The 17389-nt window shown below is 37.5% G+C and overlaps 1 protein-coding gene across 2 annotated transcripts in view; it reads right to left on the bottom strand.

Moving 5' to 3' along the window:
- Nucleotides 1–1601: 1601 nt before the first annotated feature.
- LOC118235010 (nuclear GTPase SLIP-GC-like) overlaps nucleotides 1602–17389 on the bottom strand; it is an 18985-nt gene continuing 3197 nt past the window's right edge. Inside the window, exons 4-19 of one of the 2 annotated variants that reach the window (XM_035431964.1) lie at nucleotides 16780–16888; nucleotides 14708–14933; nucleotides 14261–14476; nucleotides 13941–14132; nucleotides 13592–13770; nucleotides 13444–13492; nucleotides 13269–13361; nucleotides 11807–11927; nucleotides 10246–10379; nucleotides 9660–9839; nucleotides 6987–7141; nucleotides 5283–5421; nucleotides 5035–5143; nucleotides 4782–4915; nucleotides 4313–4403; nucleotides 1602–3262 (exon numbers count right to left, since the gene is read on the bottom strand). In XM_035431964.1, the coding sequence (XP_035287855.1) occupies nucleotides 3198–3262; nucleotides 4313–4403; nucleotides 4782–4915; nucleotides 5035–5143; nucleotides 5283–5421; nucleotides 6987–7141; nucleotides 9660–9839; nucleotides 10246–10379; nucleotides 11807–11927; nucleotides 13269–13361; nucleotides 13444–13492; nucleotides 13592–13770; nucleotides 13941–14132; nucleotides 14261–14476; nucleotides 14708–14933; nucleotides 16780–16888 (2192 nt within the window). In that variant the 3' untranslated portion in view covers nucleotides 1602–3197. Of the gene's footprint in view, nucleotides 3263–4312; nucleotides 4404–4781; nucleotides 4916–5034; nucleotides 5144–5282; nucleotides 5422–5458; nucleotides 5641–6986; nucleotides 7142–9659; nucleotides 9840–10245; nucleotides 10380–11806; nucleotides 11928–13268; nucleotides 13362–13443; nucleotides 13493–13591; nucleotides 13771–13940; nucleotides 14133–14260; nucleotides 14477–14707; nucleotides 14934–16779; nucleotides 16889–17389 lie in introns of those variants that run through there. The other variant, XM_035431968.1, reaches the window with a different exon arrangement.

The raw sequence follows: 17389 nt of genomic DNA, 5'->3' as shown, positions 1-17389 counted from the left end.
GTTTTGCTACTCAGTTGTCTATTTTCTTTTAAGACCAGTTTTGGGTTTGGTACCAGAGCTTCGCCTCTGTACCACTGGTCCTCTTCTTTTTTCGCCCTGGTTTTTACGGGTCGCTTTTGGTTTCACAAGCCAGTTTTACGGCTGGACAAGGTGGTCCTTCGGAGTGGTTTTTACTCCGTGTTTTTTGGTTCTTGTTTATGATCCTTTGTGTGCGGGAGTTACTCTCCCAAGGATCTTATTTGTTTTGTGTTTTACTTGTGGGTGTTCCCTTTCCTTTGTCCTTCGGGACTTTGTGGCTAAACGCTTCCGGTAGCGTTAGCTTTTCGTTCCCCTATATTAGTCGCTTCTGGTTCTCCAACACCCCCACACCATTATAGAACGAGTGCTGTATATCCAGATATGACTAGTGCAGGATCTGGATCACAGATGAATTATTTTTTCTGTTAGGAGAGGTCAGGTCTCCATCTTTGTGGCTTTATGCTGGGGGGGGGGGGGTGGAGAATAGAGCAAAGAGGGTTTTGGCTGGACTGGAAATATCAGGGCTCGTAAACAGGGACTAACACAGGAAATATAGCTAACTGTTCCTACCATACTGTCTGTAATATTACATGTCCTTTAGCCTCATTAGAAATTTTCCATCCTCGCTGGTATTACTCTGGTTGGTAACAGGTGTTTTCGGCACTATATTAATGTGCCAAACTCTTATTGCTACAGTATTGCACTTGGTAATGCACCTCAATTCATTTTCAGGTGATGAATCAAATTGGAATGTTTTGCTTTCAGCTCTTGATGCAGTTAACATGTCCTAACAGGAAATTAATTACTGTTAATTTGTATTGAGAACTTGAAAAGCTGATAATTGTCAGAACACTGCGACGGATGTTAAAAGTTGTCTCAAAAACATGTTCAAACATAAATGAAGAAGCAGATTAGAACAGTTCCTCCTGATATGATCGTGGTTATGAAACTACATGAAGTTTTTTAAAAGTTCTTTAACCGAAAGGTCGCAGGTTCGATTCCCGGGTAGGACACTGCCATTGTACCCTTGAGCAAGGTACTTAACTGAAATTGCTTCAGTATATATCCAGCTGTATAAATGGATACAATGTAAAATGCTATGTAAAAAGTTGTGTAAGTCGCTCTGGATAAGAGCGTCTGCTAAATGCCTGTAATGTAATGTAATGTAATGTAAAAAAGCAATTCTTTTGAATATGGCTTATAGATTTATGGTGAAAATGTGCAAATAGTGATATGCAGTTCTGCTCTCAAAATGTAATGCTTTCCATGAACTTTCTGACAGTGTTATAACATGAGTCACATGAAGGCCTCAATTCAAACAAATGAACAGCTTTGCTTCTTTCTCAGTTTTTGAATCCATTCAAAGACTTCAGCAGAGTCAGAACATAATGAGAAATAAGACAAAATGTATTAATAAACACCACCCAGAACTTTGGTTGGTCATTAAATTGTTTGTTGGTCAGTGTAGCAAGGTTGATTAATTAAAGATAACCTTGTTTTAAGAAACAGAATTGTAGGAAACTAATCTGAAGGAAAGGATAAGAAACGTTTGCTGTTCTCCAAATAAATCAAAGTCTATCCTGAGCTGAGAAAAGGCACACTTTATTAAAGAAGACAGAAAAAAAGGAAGAGAAATAACAGTGTTGGGAGAAGCATCATCAGTTGTATAACATTCAGTGAAGATTCTAAAGACTTCTTGGTGTGGATGAAGTCTTTACACAAGTGCATGAGATAGATAAGTTACACAACTTTGCCCAAGGGATTGATTAGAGTAGTCAGGAGAGGGAAAGTTTCCCTGTTGCCAAGCAACCCAAGCTCGTGGCCAGGCAACATGGGCTCCTGACCTAACTGGGTCTGGGATGCCGCAGAGAGAATTGGATATGTTTGTGACATCAGGCGTCTCCCTCCCCGCCTACTGTCAGTCCCAGAACAAACTTTCTTTGTACATTCAACATGCCCTGGCTTCCCTAAATTAGAAGTGAATCAGACTGAATTTAGCTATTTTAAAGATTGAAGTGATTCAACTGGCAAACAACAAATCACACAGTACAGAATAATTCCCTTCTTATACTGGGTGCATTCTACTTTATGGATGATAATTGATATGATTATATAATGCAAAAAATTACTGAATGGAAAAAGTAAACACACAATATTATGGTTATACCCCCAAGAGCCCCAATTTCCCACTACAAATCCCACACAAAGAAGTCATCACACTGAAATATTATTATTAGCCTACATTGTCAAAAACCAAACTAAACTGTTATTTTTTAACTACTTTTATTAAGCCGCCACTTAAAATAAGAAGTGCAGAAAATCAATTCTCTGTTTAAAATGACTAAAAACTTCATAGGTTGACCGCAGAAGAAATGAATATGAAACAGTTTAAGGAACATTTTGCTTTGCTGTACTGAACTGAACTGATGAGTTCACTTGATTTCAGTTATTCAACACAAACAGCATTGGTGCTGCATGTTCATTTCAGACCACTTTTCCCCCAAACGCAGAGATGGAAATTTGTGACCTTGTAGCACAGCAAAGCAGTGAATTAAAAGAGCACTTGCATTTCCCCCTGGTGCACCTGTCATTTATTGTCTTTAGAATTGCGAGCAGAATCAAGTAGGTAACTTAAGTAAGTAACTAGTTAGCAAGATAAGCACTTGGCACTAAAATGAATAGCTATGGTTATATACGTAGCTATACATACTGTGCATGACTTAGGAGTAAAATATTTAAAGAGGGCCAGTTAAACTGTCAAATCTCTCAACTGACCAAATGTCAAAATTCAGTATTCAGTATTGAACTGTCATTACAATTTATTAAAGAAAACCCTGTTGATTTATAAAATTCTTGCTTAGTTTTGAAAGCTGAATGAACAATTAGTCAATCTCAGTGGTGTGGTGGATTAATGCTGATTCTTCAGGCAATATCTGTACACACATGTTGACAAGCAAAATAGTCATCAGTGTCTGTTAAAATGCATGTTTCACAGCACCCTCATTGTTTGGGTATAGGGTTGCAAAAGATTGTTCATTCATTTTGTTAATTCCCATATATTCCCATTAATTCCCAAAGAAAGTTTCCACCCTGAATATTCATGAAATTTTGCAACCTTATTTGGATGAGACAGGTTGCCATGGTGATCTCAGCTGGATCCTTCATCCGCTTTCGGTGACTTAAAATATCTTGAGGTCTAAAGAGTCACAGCTTCGCTTCATTGTCTCCATTTCTTCTGAAACATCTGGAATGAAGAACAAATCACATCGTTTGAGATACATGCAGGCAGATACACCATTCTAAACAAACCACAGCACATACGACAACTACTGTAGGTCTTTACATGACCAGAGATTCTTGTGCACAATAGGTGGGTTATTGACCAGGGTGACTGCCATGTAGGACACTACAACCTTAGACCTGTGAAAATTAACTAACCTGTATTTCCTGACAAAATAAGCCTCCTGAAGTTTCGTACAGCAAGTCAAAAAACAGCATTGGTCAGCGGGATGGTCTTGGACTGTTTGAATCTTTTGTGTGGTGATGATGTTGGTCCACAAAAATGTGTATGTTATGGGAACACACAGTTCCAAACGGGAACCAGACTTGGGCCCTGTTTCCGATAACGACGGAACTTAAACTTTTAAGATGGTTCTTACGATACATTGCAGCTAATGTACACAATTTAAACAAGCATTTCTCAAAACACCTTCTTGTTGTTACCTTTTGCTTACAAATATTGCACCAAATTGTTGAGTGAAGGAAATGTAATATTTAATATTATATATTCATTTAATGTCACCTAACAAACTATTTTGGTATATTTTGTGCTTTCCCTTCTCTGCATTGGTTGAGCACTGTCTGCTTTTTTGTTAACAGATATTACACCAACAAACACAGTATGTTTATCTAGCGGAAATCTTAGCAATTAGCATTCATCCATAAGAAAACGAGCTTGGTTTCCGGGGACATTGTCAAAGTAAATGATGGGAGTTGAACAATCGAGTATGAAAGGTGTCAGACATAGAAAACTTACTGACACATAAACATCACGCAGAGAGGAAAGCTTAATTAATGAATTAGTATCCTGCAACATGGAACTGAGATATATCCTCATTAAATTTATCAGATATCATAATCAAGGAGCGACTGCATGGCCCAGCCACCTCTCAACCCAAAGATGCACCAGGAGGGCCGGAATAATTAGGACATATCGTAATCTGCTGGTTCAGTATACAGTGTACAGTGTCCTTTGACATCCTTCTGCAGTCTAAACGTGGTTTCCACTGGTTACCTGGGAGGCCAGTGAGGTCATCTGGGATCTGGTTTAGAGCCAGCCTCAAGGAGGTTGTCATCTGTGTCTTAATTTCTGTCTCAAGGTATTTCTATAGAGTAATGATTGAAAACAAAGATTTCATCATTTCCTGTAAAGTGATATTTTTTTAAAGCTAGTAAATCTTAGCTTAAGCAATTTTTTAAATTCATTTTTTCTCCTGTGTAAAAAAAACTCTATATTTTCACGCAAATTGCAGAACATTTTAAACAGGAAAAGCAAGCATTACTAGGTTGGGGTGATCTTAATCAAAGTAAAATCATAGATTTGGCTCAGGTAGAAATACATGGCCTGTAGCCTATACAAACTATGGAAGTAAAAGTGGTGATGCTTTGCCATCATTATATTGTAAACATTTAATTAACTGTCCCCCCCTTTGGATAATTAAGTTTTTCAAAAAGGCAAGTAGAATTTTCCAGAGAAAACTAACCTGCAGACTGCTGAACTCCTCCAGCATCTTTTTCATGGCCTCACGGAACATGCCATTTTTGGATTTCTCAATTGCATATTTCACGTTCTCTTGAATCTTACAGAAAGAAGACTGTCCATGGATGCGAGCGCATTCTGAAAATAAATTTGACAAAATTTTGCATTAATTTCTATTAATAACAGTATTTCACATTTTAACAGATAAACTTGGATTACTTACTTACTTTCCAAATTTTTTATATTGAGATACCAACCTTGATATGTTGGCGTCATGGTGTCACGGATTGAATTACTGAGGGAATTGTAGATCAGCTTCTTTCTCCTTAGGATTTTCTTTTCCAAATTCTTGTGCAATTTTCTTTGCTAGATGATATAAAAGAGAAGATGTATTAGTTCACTTGTGGAAAAATTGCTCAGGTAATTTCTGTAATTCAGCATTAGGTGTAATAATGTAAAAAAAGATACCAACTGCATATCTACTGCAGAAGGGGCTATTTCTCACCTCTGTTCTAATGTACACCAGACGCAGGTATTTCTCTTCATTCTTTGTTTTTTTATATTCCAGGAGTTTATCATTTGTGATGAAGTTCTCTTGAAAACTTCCAAATTGCCCATTGATTGATGCTCTCGTACCTCCAGGCCTTGAGAGACAATTTAAAATGATTTGTTGGTGTTACTTGCAAGTGATACTTTAGACATATCAAACGCAGAAATATTGTGGTATGTTCTGCTAATAAATAGGTTTTCCGTGTATCAATGCTCCCCACAGTCTGTTGTCGAACCCTGAATGTGCTGATTATGGCTGACAGCCCTAGAGGGTGTTTCCAATGAAGAGTGGGCTATAGTCAGCAGGGTTGTCCCTGTGTGATCACACAAGCAACTCCTGGTTAATTGGGAATCTGGGGCCGGTTGTACCAGCTGTGCACGAGTAAAAAAAAATAAGCCTAGCTGTAACGGTAATCTTTACTAAGTTACAACTTGCACACTACTAAAATAAAACATGTTGCACCACACAACATAGTTAGAATGTAGCACTATGCTGAAATAATGGTAATTAGTAACATTTCAACGGCAGACCAATTCGAATATAGTGAAGAATTCCTTGAAAACCCCGTCCTCGCCAACGTCCTGCATATAACTGGGTTGAAAATATGACTGTAAACCCTAAGTTTGATAGAAAAAGGCACTAGTTTCTCCATTATAGCCTGGGGGCAAACAGTATAGTTCACTGGATGTCATATTTCTTGCTGCAACTTAGAGCTGTTGCTTCCGTTCCATTTCATATAGTTCAGTCAACATCAGCATAATTTTGTGAGACTGTATATTACTTAATGAAGGGCTTATGCCCTACTTAGTTTTGTGCAACCAAATTTAGAAGCTGCCTAGTTGCAAACTAACTAGTAGCTACTAAGTCTGTAGTGTGAACTTTACATTCCAACTCAAGGGAGAACTTACGAAAAGCTAGTGCAACCCTACCCTGCAGTCTAAAGCTGCTTTCACATAACAAGCATCAAACTCTGCGTTCAGTGCCAAGTTAGCCAGTGACGACGCAATGAAAATCGAATGCTCCCAGCTGTTGAAACTTGACATCATCCATCCAAGAAAGCCGTTGGTTCTTAAAACTGTAACAAGGTGATAGTAGTAGGTTGTCTGCGGTATAAGGTTTACTTGTGAACTTGTTTTGTGAAACTGAAAATCCTAGATTCATCCCAAAATGTTCTTCAGTGTTTACACCTGCCTGCTTCATACAAATCTGTGTTTAGACGCACTATGAAAGGTTAGCTTCAAACAAGGTCAAAGTTCAAACTAATTGAACTTTGAGGATTGCAACTTGGCATTCTTTTGAGTGCACTACACCAGGCTTAGCGTTGCTCCCAAGTTGGGCATCAACGCTCCCTCCATAGGAATTTAACGGTTTGATGCCATGTGGAGCGTTTTAATGCTTGTCATGTGAAAATGGCTCAACTGTGCTAAACAAAGTGCACAGCTCTGATGCACTGGCTGCGCAGCTCGTTAGCCGGACTGCAGAGTGAAGAGAAACAGTCTCTGACAGCATGGACTTCAGTGTGCCTGGTGGGCAGTGCCCAAAATGGAAGAGGAAATATGACAGAAAGATGATTGGCCACTCTGGATCATAAGATATAGGCACAATATTGGTTTCAATGAAGAAAATACAAGATTCATAACAAATGCAAAAAACACTCACCCAAACGTTTTCAGAAAGACATCATTCATCTGTTTGTACATGGGTTCTGACAGAGTGTAGTTCAGATCAACTACCACTCCGTTGCCAGATCGGTAATAGCCATCATTTTTACACAAGGCTTTGAGCGTCTTGTGGTAGCCTCTGTTATCACATTTCTGTACAAAAACCAAAATACAAATGAAAAATTACCATGTATAGAAAGCAATTTATGCAGCAGGCATCAATTCACTGATATACATCTCTTTTTCAAGTTACACGAGACTTACAGGAGGCTTCAGTTGAGTACAGTAAGAGGATTCGCCCGCACGTTCTTAAACATTTAATAAAAATCCCAAAATCATTTATTTGCATCAAAAATAAATTGCCATTGTTATGGGTCAAGGCATGTATAGCCCACATGTTGTGCTTGCCATCATCCACCCCCACGGTCAGAAGAAACCGCTCTCCACACCACCCTCCCCCAGTTTGCAGTCTAGCTTAGAAACACTGCCATAGCAGTAAAACAGTAGCTTTTATCTAAAGAGCTTTGTTGCGTGGGCTAGCCTGCGCTGGAGAATGCTTTTAAGCAGGTCTGCTGCTGTAAAACGGGCTGTAGGCCCAACAAAAGTTGAATTATTAAAAAACATACTCAAGTAACCACAAGGAAAAAAATAGTTTGTCATCATGTAGATAAAATCGTAAAATGTCCCACCACCAGTTTTCAGTATTTTGTAAAAAAAAAAAAAACTCATTAATTTGACAGTTCTTTCTTAGCTTAAATAACTAACATTTAAAAAGGCTATTTCTAAATAATGAGGAAGTGTTGGGGCATGTGATTGTAAGGGTGAGGATAATACTTGCTAATACTGTATTATTGTTCATTGCAGTGCATTTGTATTAGTTATTGAATGGCCTATCGTGAAACCATGGTTACCATACCAGGGATGGACAAATCTTAAATTCATATGGCTGGGATAGGGATGGGTATTCTATTTCATTGTGTAAATTACAATTTAATTTAAACAAAGCTGATGCCTAAGCTTTAAATGATTCCATGTGGCATCTGTTCAATGATTAAAGCTAGACTAGCTTGACATAGCCAGCTAAAGCCACTGTAAAGGGAGAGAAGTTAGGACAATTCAAAGGGCCTTGACTGAAATATTAGAACATTTGATTTTCTGGGGTAGTGGAGTCCAATGTGAAATCTTTTCATGGGGTCCAAAATCTCTGGTGGAACCCTGGTAGCCGCAACTAACTGGACTACCATTCCTCTCTAAATCAAAGCAGTCCCATAGGGATGATTTTCTGTGACTTTTCAAAAATGTGAAATGTAATGCATATCTGTGTAAATGTGGTCCAACGCCTTACTTTTGTGCTGAAAACATTTTCTTCCACAGTCTGAAATTTCTCCTTCACCTCAGACAGAAAGTTTTGTCAATATTAGCCAATGAGGTTGAAAACGGGCATGGCCTAACCAAAAAAAGTCTATAACTCCATGAAAATTTGCTGGATTGTTATGAAGCTTAGGGTAGATGTTACAGGCTGTTAGATAAGCATGTGTGCAACAGCAGTCCAACCTACACCCATAGAGGGCACTACAAATACAGAAATTTTATATCTTATAATTGGATGCACCAAATATCATGAAATTGGTTCCACATGCTATGGGGCCTATATTTTATGATATTTTACCTTAAATTGTGAAAGTTGCAAGGCCTTCTGATTGGTGGCCGTCTAATGGTCACCCAATAGATAATAACGGTGACGTTTTTTTCTAGAAGCATTTCACGTGGCCTCTGAAACATGCTTGTTTACTACCGTCACATATAATTAAAGAGAAAAGAATGAAAAGAAAGGCAATAATCCACACACTGGCGAAGACCGTTATAGCGATCGATAATTTTTGTATTTATAAATTTTTGTTCTGAATAAAGAGGCATCATCTCTTACTGAATAGGTTAACGTGAGAAAAAAATCAATTTTGTTTATAAAATAAAAGCAATTTCCATTATTTACACAACAAATAGGTCTATTTGGATAATAGAAAATGCACTGGCTTTAGCCTGGAGTCAAAAAAAAAAGTGCATTAGACTAAAGACAATATTATAACAATTTTCTGATCATATCAAGCTCATAGGTCAAATTAATCAAGTCAAAGCCTATTTTTTACTGGACAAAATGCAGCAATATTTCATGGCATGCATGTGGGCAGCTGCTGACTTGAAATTCCAGCCATCCATTCATTATCTATACCCGCTTATCCTATCGCAAGGCACACATACCATACCATTCATCACACACTCATAGGCAATTTAGAGTCTCCAGTTAGCGTACCTGCAAGTGTTTGAACTGTGGGAGGAAACATAAATACCAGGAGGAAACCCAGTAAGACAGCGAGAACATACAAACTGCACAGAAAAGCCCATGCCGGATTCAAACCCAGGACCTCCTTGCTGAGGTGACAGTGCCACCTACTGCACCACCATGCTGCCCTTGACTTGAAAATTAAAATTGTTTATTGCATCTTAAGATGCCATTAATAAGACTTTATAAATATTTATTAATTCATGAATTCATTTATTCATTCATTGCTGGCTACAATGTTAGGAAGGCTTTGAATTTCCAGCTGTTGATCCTTTTTTTTGTTGACATTTTTTGAGAAAAACTGGCAGTTTCCAGCTAAAACAAACTCACTGGTTCCAGCACTTTCTCTGTGGCATTCCTCAGGCAGTGTTTCTCTGCTTCCTTTGCTCCTGTCAGCAGACGTTCCTGGAGTTTTGTGTGAACTCTGCTCAGAGCTGAATTCAGTGTAGCGCAAGTGTTATCCAGGTCCTTTTCAAGTCGCCTGAACTCCTGGGAATTTGAAGTCTGAGCCTGAAAAAGGGCAGTACTTATTCTCACATAAAGCATAACCTCTGATTTTAAAGTGAATTTTTTACTTAAACATGTATAATTGAATGAAACACCATCCAAATAATAACATTCTGTTGATAGCTGGACTAGGAAACATTTTTCTGTGTATATATGATCAATTTCTAATTTTATGAAATGGTGTACTAAAGTCACAAACATAGAAACAAGCTATCTGGGTTTTGAATTTAGAAGCTAGATGGCTGTACACCAGAATTCATGCAGACTGTCTTTAATGTTCATTTTCAGATACAGCAGCTACATGAAACACAGTAAGCAATATAATCATGTGTGTTTTTAGTTCTTTGTCATAGTATTATAATTTTTATAAATATATTAAAATATACATATTGATGGAGTGAAAACACACCTTTGAACTGAGGGCATCCTTTGAAAAGTGAAGATATGAAATGATTCCAGAAACCTCAGATACATAATCTTTCACTTCCTTCACGGAATGGGAGACATACAGTTTCTTAATGTGCTCCATCAGCGATGGCAATTCTTTGTAAATAGTAGAAAAACAGCTGGTGAACACTTAAACCATTCATTTTATCTTCACATTTTGCTTAAATATATAGGCCTACAGTTGAGGCCAAAAGTTTACATACACCTAGGCTAAAGACATTCAAACTCAATTTTTCACAACTACACACGTTTCATGTTACCATATATTTCCTGTGTTAAGTCAATTAGGGTATCTACTTTATTTCCATAAGAGGTAATTACAAAATAATGGCTAAGAGACAGATTTATTTAAGCTTTGATGTACTATATCAGATTTCAGAGGGTCAAAAGTTTACATACACTTTGTTAGTATTTGGTGGCATTGCCTATTAATTGCTTAACTTAATTAATTAATTTGATTAATTGAATCAAATGCTTGGGGTAGCCTTATAAAAGCTTCTCACAATACTTTGCTGAACTTTTTTGCCCATTCCTCCTGACAGAACTGGTGTAACTCAGGTTTGTGGGACTCCTTGCTCGCACACGTTTTTTCAGTTCAGTCCACAAATTTTCTATGGGATTCAGGTCAGGGCTTTGTGAAGGCCACTCCAATACTTTCACTTTGTTGTCTTTAAGCCATTTTGTTACAACTTTGGAGGTATGCTTAGGATCATTGTCCTGCTGGAAGACCCAGTTGTGACCAAGTTTTAACTTTCTAGCTGATGTCTTGAGGTGTTGCTTCAATATTTCTATGTAATCCTCCTTCCTCATGATGCCGTCTATTTTTTGAAGTGCACCCATCCCTTTTCCAGCCAAACACCCCTACAACATGATGCTGTCACCCCCATGCTTCACAGTTGGGATGGTGTTCTTCCGATTACCTCACCCTTTTCCCTCCATACATCGCGCTGATCATTATGGCCAAACAGTTACATTTTTGTTTCATCTGACCAGAGAACACACCTTCAAAAGGCTTGGTCTTTGTCCTGGTGATCACCTGTAAACTTAATTCTGGCTTTTTTATGCCGGTCTTGGAGTAGGGGCTTCTTCCTTGCGCGACAGCCTTCCATGGTATCACGGGCAAAAAGGCAGTGGCTCTAAAGGTAGGCCCTTAAATACAGCCACAGGTGCCAATTAACTCCCAGTTAACTCCTAATTATGACAGTTGGCCAATCAGAAGCTTCTAAAAAGTCATTACATCAATTTCTGGAATCTTCCAAACTGTTTAAAGAGACAGTCAACTTGGTGTAAACTTTTGACCCACTGAAATTCTGATATAGTGAATTAAAGCTGAAATAAATCTGTCTCTAATTGATTGTTTTAAAATTACACCTGATGTGAAGAAAGTAGTTGCCCTAATTGACTTGCCAAAAGAAATGTATGGTAACATGAAATGTGCCGAGTTATGAAAAACTGAGTTTGAATGTCTTTAACTTTGGTGTATGTAAACTTTTGGCCTCAAATGTATGTTGTTATTTTTTTACCAGTTTCATTGCGATCCAGACAAGTTGTCTTCCCTTGTACATTTTTCCTGAATTCTGCTGAACTCACAGTGAACACATCAAAGAAGCCGTCTGAATTCCCTTCGTCTCCAAAAAGAAATTTCTGAAATCAAATGTTATAATTGTTATTCATACATAATTGTTAAAGATGGTTGTGGTCTGTTATGTGCATTGTTGAGGAAGCTACTCTGATGTAAACTAAGCTATGAATTACTAGAAAGTAGTTGAGCTACAGCGCAGCTAGGAGTGCGCTTATATGAACATTTTTGGTAATACGATTTGTGATTATTTGGGGAAAACATCGGCCAGTATCGATGCTGATACTGGCAGTTTGATGCTTCTGGTTTGATAAGTTTTATAATTTTGTGCATTAATGTTAACATCCTCTAACCTTTCCATCCCCCCGCTTTAGAATTTTTTCTTGTTTTAGATGGAGCCAGACTGAAACAGTGAGTGCAATTACTCTTTAATGGATTGACCGTGGGCTGATTGTGCAAATTGTTAGTTTTATCAGCCAATATCGATCATATATATCGGTGCATGCCTAACAGCAGATTCCAATACGAGAAGTAGTTAACTACACTGAAGCTGATTCATGGAAAAAACATGTATTAGGTAATCTATGGGCTATGCCAGTTGTTGGCTAATGCTACTGTTTTTATGCTCAGACTCAAACTAATGGTACACTGGTAATTTGTGATGATAATGTGATTGTCCAGATTATGTAACAAAATATTTGGTGTCATCCCCTATGTGAGAGGTTATAATGAGATATTATGTTACTGATTATATTATGAATATGTATCCCACCGGCTGGAGTTGCTGTGTGAGATTGCAGCATTGATATGTAGGAAGGACTCGTAATTATTTTGCCATTTTGGATAGATTTTGGATACCATTGACATAACCTTTATTATTATTTTATTGCTATTAGTTTATGTTTATTTTTGTCTTTAAAAGCAAGATGAAAAGCAATATTAAAGCTATAAGCTATAACACTAAAACATACCTTTGTTTTCTCTTGTTTTCTCATGGGCAAAAAGGCAGTGGCTCTAAAGGTAGGCCCTTAAATACAGCCACAGGTCCCAATGAACTCCCAATGAACTCCTAATTATGATAATTGGCCAATCAGAAGCTTCTAAAAAGTAATTAAATCAATTTCTGGAATCTTCCAGACTGTTTAAAGAGACTGAGCTTGATTATTTTTAGCCTAGGTGTATGTAAACTTTTGGCCTGAACTGTATGCCACTGGGTGAAGCTGCAAAGTGAGATTGACTATATGTAGGAATGACTTTCCTCTAAATGCTGTAATTATTTTGCAGTTTTGAATAACATTCCCAAAGCTTTTTGATACTTTTATTACTATTAGTTTATGTTTACTTTTATCTTTGTGGAAGCAAGATAAAAAGCAAATCTGAGTTAACGCTATGACACTAAAACTCACCTTGGTTTTCTCTTGCAAGAGTGCACTAATTTCCTCTTTAAATCTCTCATTACGGAACAGTATACATGCTTGTTTTTCTCTTCTTTCATAATCCTGAAAAATATGTATTCATGTTAAATGTCAAATATTAAATATTCCCCATGAAGTATTCAATAGTTATATAACCTCTACTTACCTCAGTATCACTTCCTATTTCAAGATCCTCATCTGTGAGATGATAATCCCTGGTAAAATTAGAAAAGTCATTCAGAATTAAAAACATGATAGATCTGTATACAGCTGTAGTAAATATTTCTAAAGGAGTTAATACTGTAGCAGCTAACTCTTTGATCTCCTCGGGTTCGATGGAATCTGTTTTGGTGCAGATGAAGGTGATGTTGTGACACTCTCCTCCTCCAGCAACGTGTCTCAGTGATTCATCAAAGATCTCGTCGGCAACTTTCTCAGACAGGGCACGGTTCATCTCATTCACAATCCAGACAGAGGAGCACTGGCTGAGACACTGTGGGATTTACATGGAAAAACCGGTCAGCTAGACCTGAATGTGCTCGTATCTCCCCCGCTAAACTGACAAAGTGCAGAGTCGATGGTATGGGCTCATAAATACACCTGGACAGTCAAAATACACAGAACTCATCAAACAAGAGATTAAAGCATGAAGCACTGACGTACCTCTTTCCACATCTCACTTCTGTGTTTACTGACGTCTCCGGCCCCAGGCAGGTCCACCAGCACAATCCCTTCCAGTAGAGCTGGAGACTGTGGCAAGGAGATGGTGACTTGCTTCACAAGAGGCCATAACTGCTGCTCTGTTTTTTTATCACTCCGAATGTAGCATCCAATGCTTCGAGACAGTTCTTGGGCCTACAGAGAGGTTTTAGGAGCATGAATATTCATTAAGAGGAGGAGAAATCAAAATGTTCAGATATCCTGTCAAAATAAGACCTCCATTCACTTTGAGGTTAAGAAGTGTCATTGTGCATAAGACTCACTTTGTCAAACTGCATTGTCTTCCTGCATGTGCGGGGAATTTCAGGAAACTCTGTGGCCCCCACCAATTCACTGTAACTTTTCTCCAGTCCCACTTTTCCATAAATAGCTGTGATCTTTTCTCTTGCCATTTTTACCATTTCATCATCTTCTGCAGTCTTTTGTTTATTTTCTTTTTCAAGTAATTCCACCTGGAATTGTAGTTCTGATTTCCAGTCCTGAAATAATCATTTCTTAATCATCAACATGTATTATCATTTAGTCAACATGTAAGAGTACATAGAGCATGATGGAGTTGATTTGTTTGCAGAAACCAATCATGGTTGAGTTTCTATATTAGCCTTCACATTAATGCTGTTAATTCTATTTATTTATGTTTTGTAATTGTCAGAACTGCGTGAGGATTGCTGTGCTATAATTAATTTCCTGCTTTGTGTTTATTTGCTTACCTCTGGGTTGATGAATTCAATATCAGCTTTGTATTTGCTGGAATCTGTATTGGCTTGCACGTGAATAAAGACTGAAGTGCAGGCATGCATGCTTCCTGAAGGCAGAAGATGGTTTTCATTTACAAGTGCGTTGATCAGTGAGCTCTTCCCTGCTCCCGTTTTCCCAAACAGTCCAATGTAAATTTTCTCTTTTTGGACATTTTCTTTTAAATCAGAGATCTTCTTTCTGCAGGGTAAGGACAAACTTCTTCATTGGACAGATACTATAACTTTGGGCTCAATCAATTTTACTTGTGTTCACAAAAAGTACTGAACTTAAAGACAGCATTTGCACAACTACATGTAATCTAACTTTACCTGCCTGAAAAGCTATTTTTTTTAAATGAAGGAATTATGTGCCAGCCAAACCATTGCCACATGTGAGCCTGTGACAGAACTGTTAATTTTCTTATACAGAAGGTAAATGATTCATCTTGTTTTTAAAAACAAAATAAAGTATTGTTGCCATTGACAAGGAGCAGAAACAACCAAACAAGTTCAAAACTTGTGCTGTTTATTGATCGCAGAATTACATTGACTTCATGTTTTGAACAAGAATTTTTAAACTGTTTACACATGTAATGAGTTCCAGATAAAAGTATAAATTGTTAGGGGGCAGCTGAATGGCTCATTCAGTTAAGGCACCGCACCACACTGTAGTGCATGGATGAGCCTCACTGCCTGGGATGGAATCTGGACTGTGCCAGTGCTGACCGTGCTCCATAGTGGTTGCATAGGAATTGTGTCGCCTGGGGTATGAGAGGGTTCAGTCAGTCCGCGGTTTATGTTTCATCACTGTCTACAGTGCCATGAAAAACTATATTCCTCTTCTTGATTTCCTCTATTATTGCACATTTGTCACACTGAATGGTTTCAGATTTAAACTAAATGTGATATTAGACGATGGGAAAGTGAGTAAACGCAAAGCACGTTTTAAAAATTGCTTCATTTATTTACGGAAAAAAGTTATAAAACACCCGTATCACTCCTGTGAAAAAGCAATTACCCACTAAATTTTTCAATCAACCAATTAACTGAAATAATTTGATAATTCGATTCAGCTGAATACAGCTGAATTCAACTGAACACAGCCAGGCTTGATTGCAGCCAGCCCTGTTGAATCTAAACCTCATTCATATTAACTGTTACCATCAGAGTGAAGTAGTCACCACAAAGTTCCTACAAGCACACTATGCCACAATCAGTGGAAATTTCAGAAGAGATTAGAAATTTTGTTTGTGAAGTTTGTGAAATATATTAGTCTGGAAAGGGTTACAAAGCCATTTATCTCCAAATGAAGAACACTTGAAGAGTGGTGAAGAGAATGATTCAAAACACAAAAAGCAAGTCCACATCTGAATGGCTGAAAAGAAACTAAATGTAACTTTTGAAGTGGTCTATTCAAAGTCGTGTGATGCTGTGGCAGGACCTGAAACATGCAGCTCATGCAAAAAAAACCTACCAATGTGTCTATTAAAGCATTTCTGCAAAGAGGAGTGATGTGAAAGACTGATGTCAAATTATAGGAAGCGTTTGGTTTCAGTTATTTCTGCCAAAGGTGGTGCAACCAGTTATTGAGGTTAATTTTCATTTAATTTAATTTTCCTTTTTCATTAATTAAATGAATTAATAATATAAAAATGTGTTATGTTTTACTCATGTTCCTTTTGTGTAATATTACATTTTGTCTAAAGATTTAACCATTTAGTGTGATAGTCTGATAAATATGCAATAATAGAGAAAATCAGGAAGGTAGCAAGTAATTTTTCACAACACTGTAGGTGCATGCGCTGGTCGATCAGGCGACCATGGGCTGCATGGTTTTCCTCCAACTCTAATCTGAGTTTAGCTGTAGTCTGGTGTGAAACGAAGTAACTGGTAACAGCATCTGCGGTTGCAGATAATTGGACATTCCAAATTTGGGCGAGAATTAGATTGTACAGCCTTCCATTGCATGCTGAATTTATCTATAAAAAAGTAAATAATTAAATAAATAAAGGTATAAATTGTTTTATATCAGAAGAACTTTTTACTTTAGGTCTTCCAGAAATTGCATGCTCTGTCTCTCTCTGGCGGTAACATTTTTCAGTTTGGTGTAAACCTCAGATATGGCTTGTTTTCCATCTTCTAATGCATCTTCGCCTGTTAAGATACAGTGGGAATCACTGTGAAAAACATGCATTATACAGTTGAATTTTACAGATAAAGGGAAAAACAAGTGTTCTGACGGTGAAGGGTTCTGGTGGCTCCGTACTGATATGGACTATATTTTGCTGCTATGGGTTGGGAAGTGTTTTGAAAGTAAATCAATTACTCCTAGATTACAGACTTTCTGTGGTTTTTAAGACATCTTTAACTCCAATATGAACAGGAACTTAATGTATTTAAGTTTTTTTCAGATTCTACATATTATTGGTAAAAACGACACCAATAACACATTCAAGAAAATGTGGATTTTTCAAAAACGTAGGTAACACTCTTATGTAGGTAATCAATTTGCAAAAACCTGTGAAAAATGAAATATTTGGGACATGTATGTTTCTTGAATACAATTTCAGTATATGGTCATTTTTGATTTAGCATAGTGCCCTTGAATCCTAATCCTATCCTAATATAAAATATAAAGGCTGTGAATGGTTAAGT

The sequence above is a fragment of the Anguilla anguilla genome, chromosome 1 (genome assembly GCF_013347855.1).
Source record: "Anguilla anguilla isolate fAngAng1 chromosome 1, fAngAng1.pri, whole genome shotgun sequence".
Taxonomy (NCBI): domain Eukaryota; kingdom Metazoa; phylum Chordata; class Actinopteri; order Anguilliformes; family Anguillidae; genus Anguilla; species Anguilla anguilla.
This window is presented reverse-complemented; position numbering and strand designations above follow the sequence as displayed.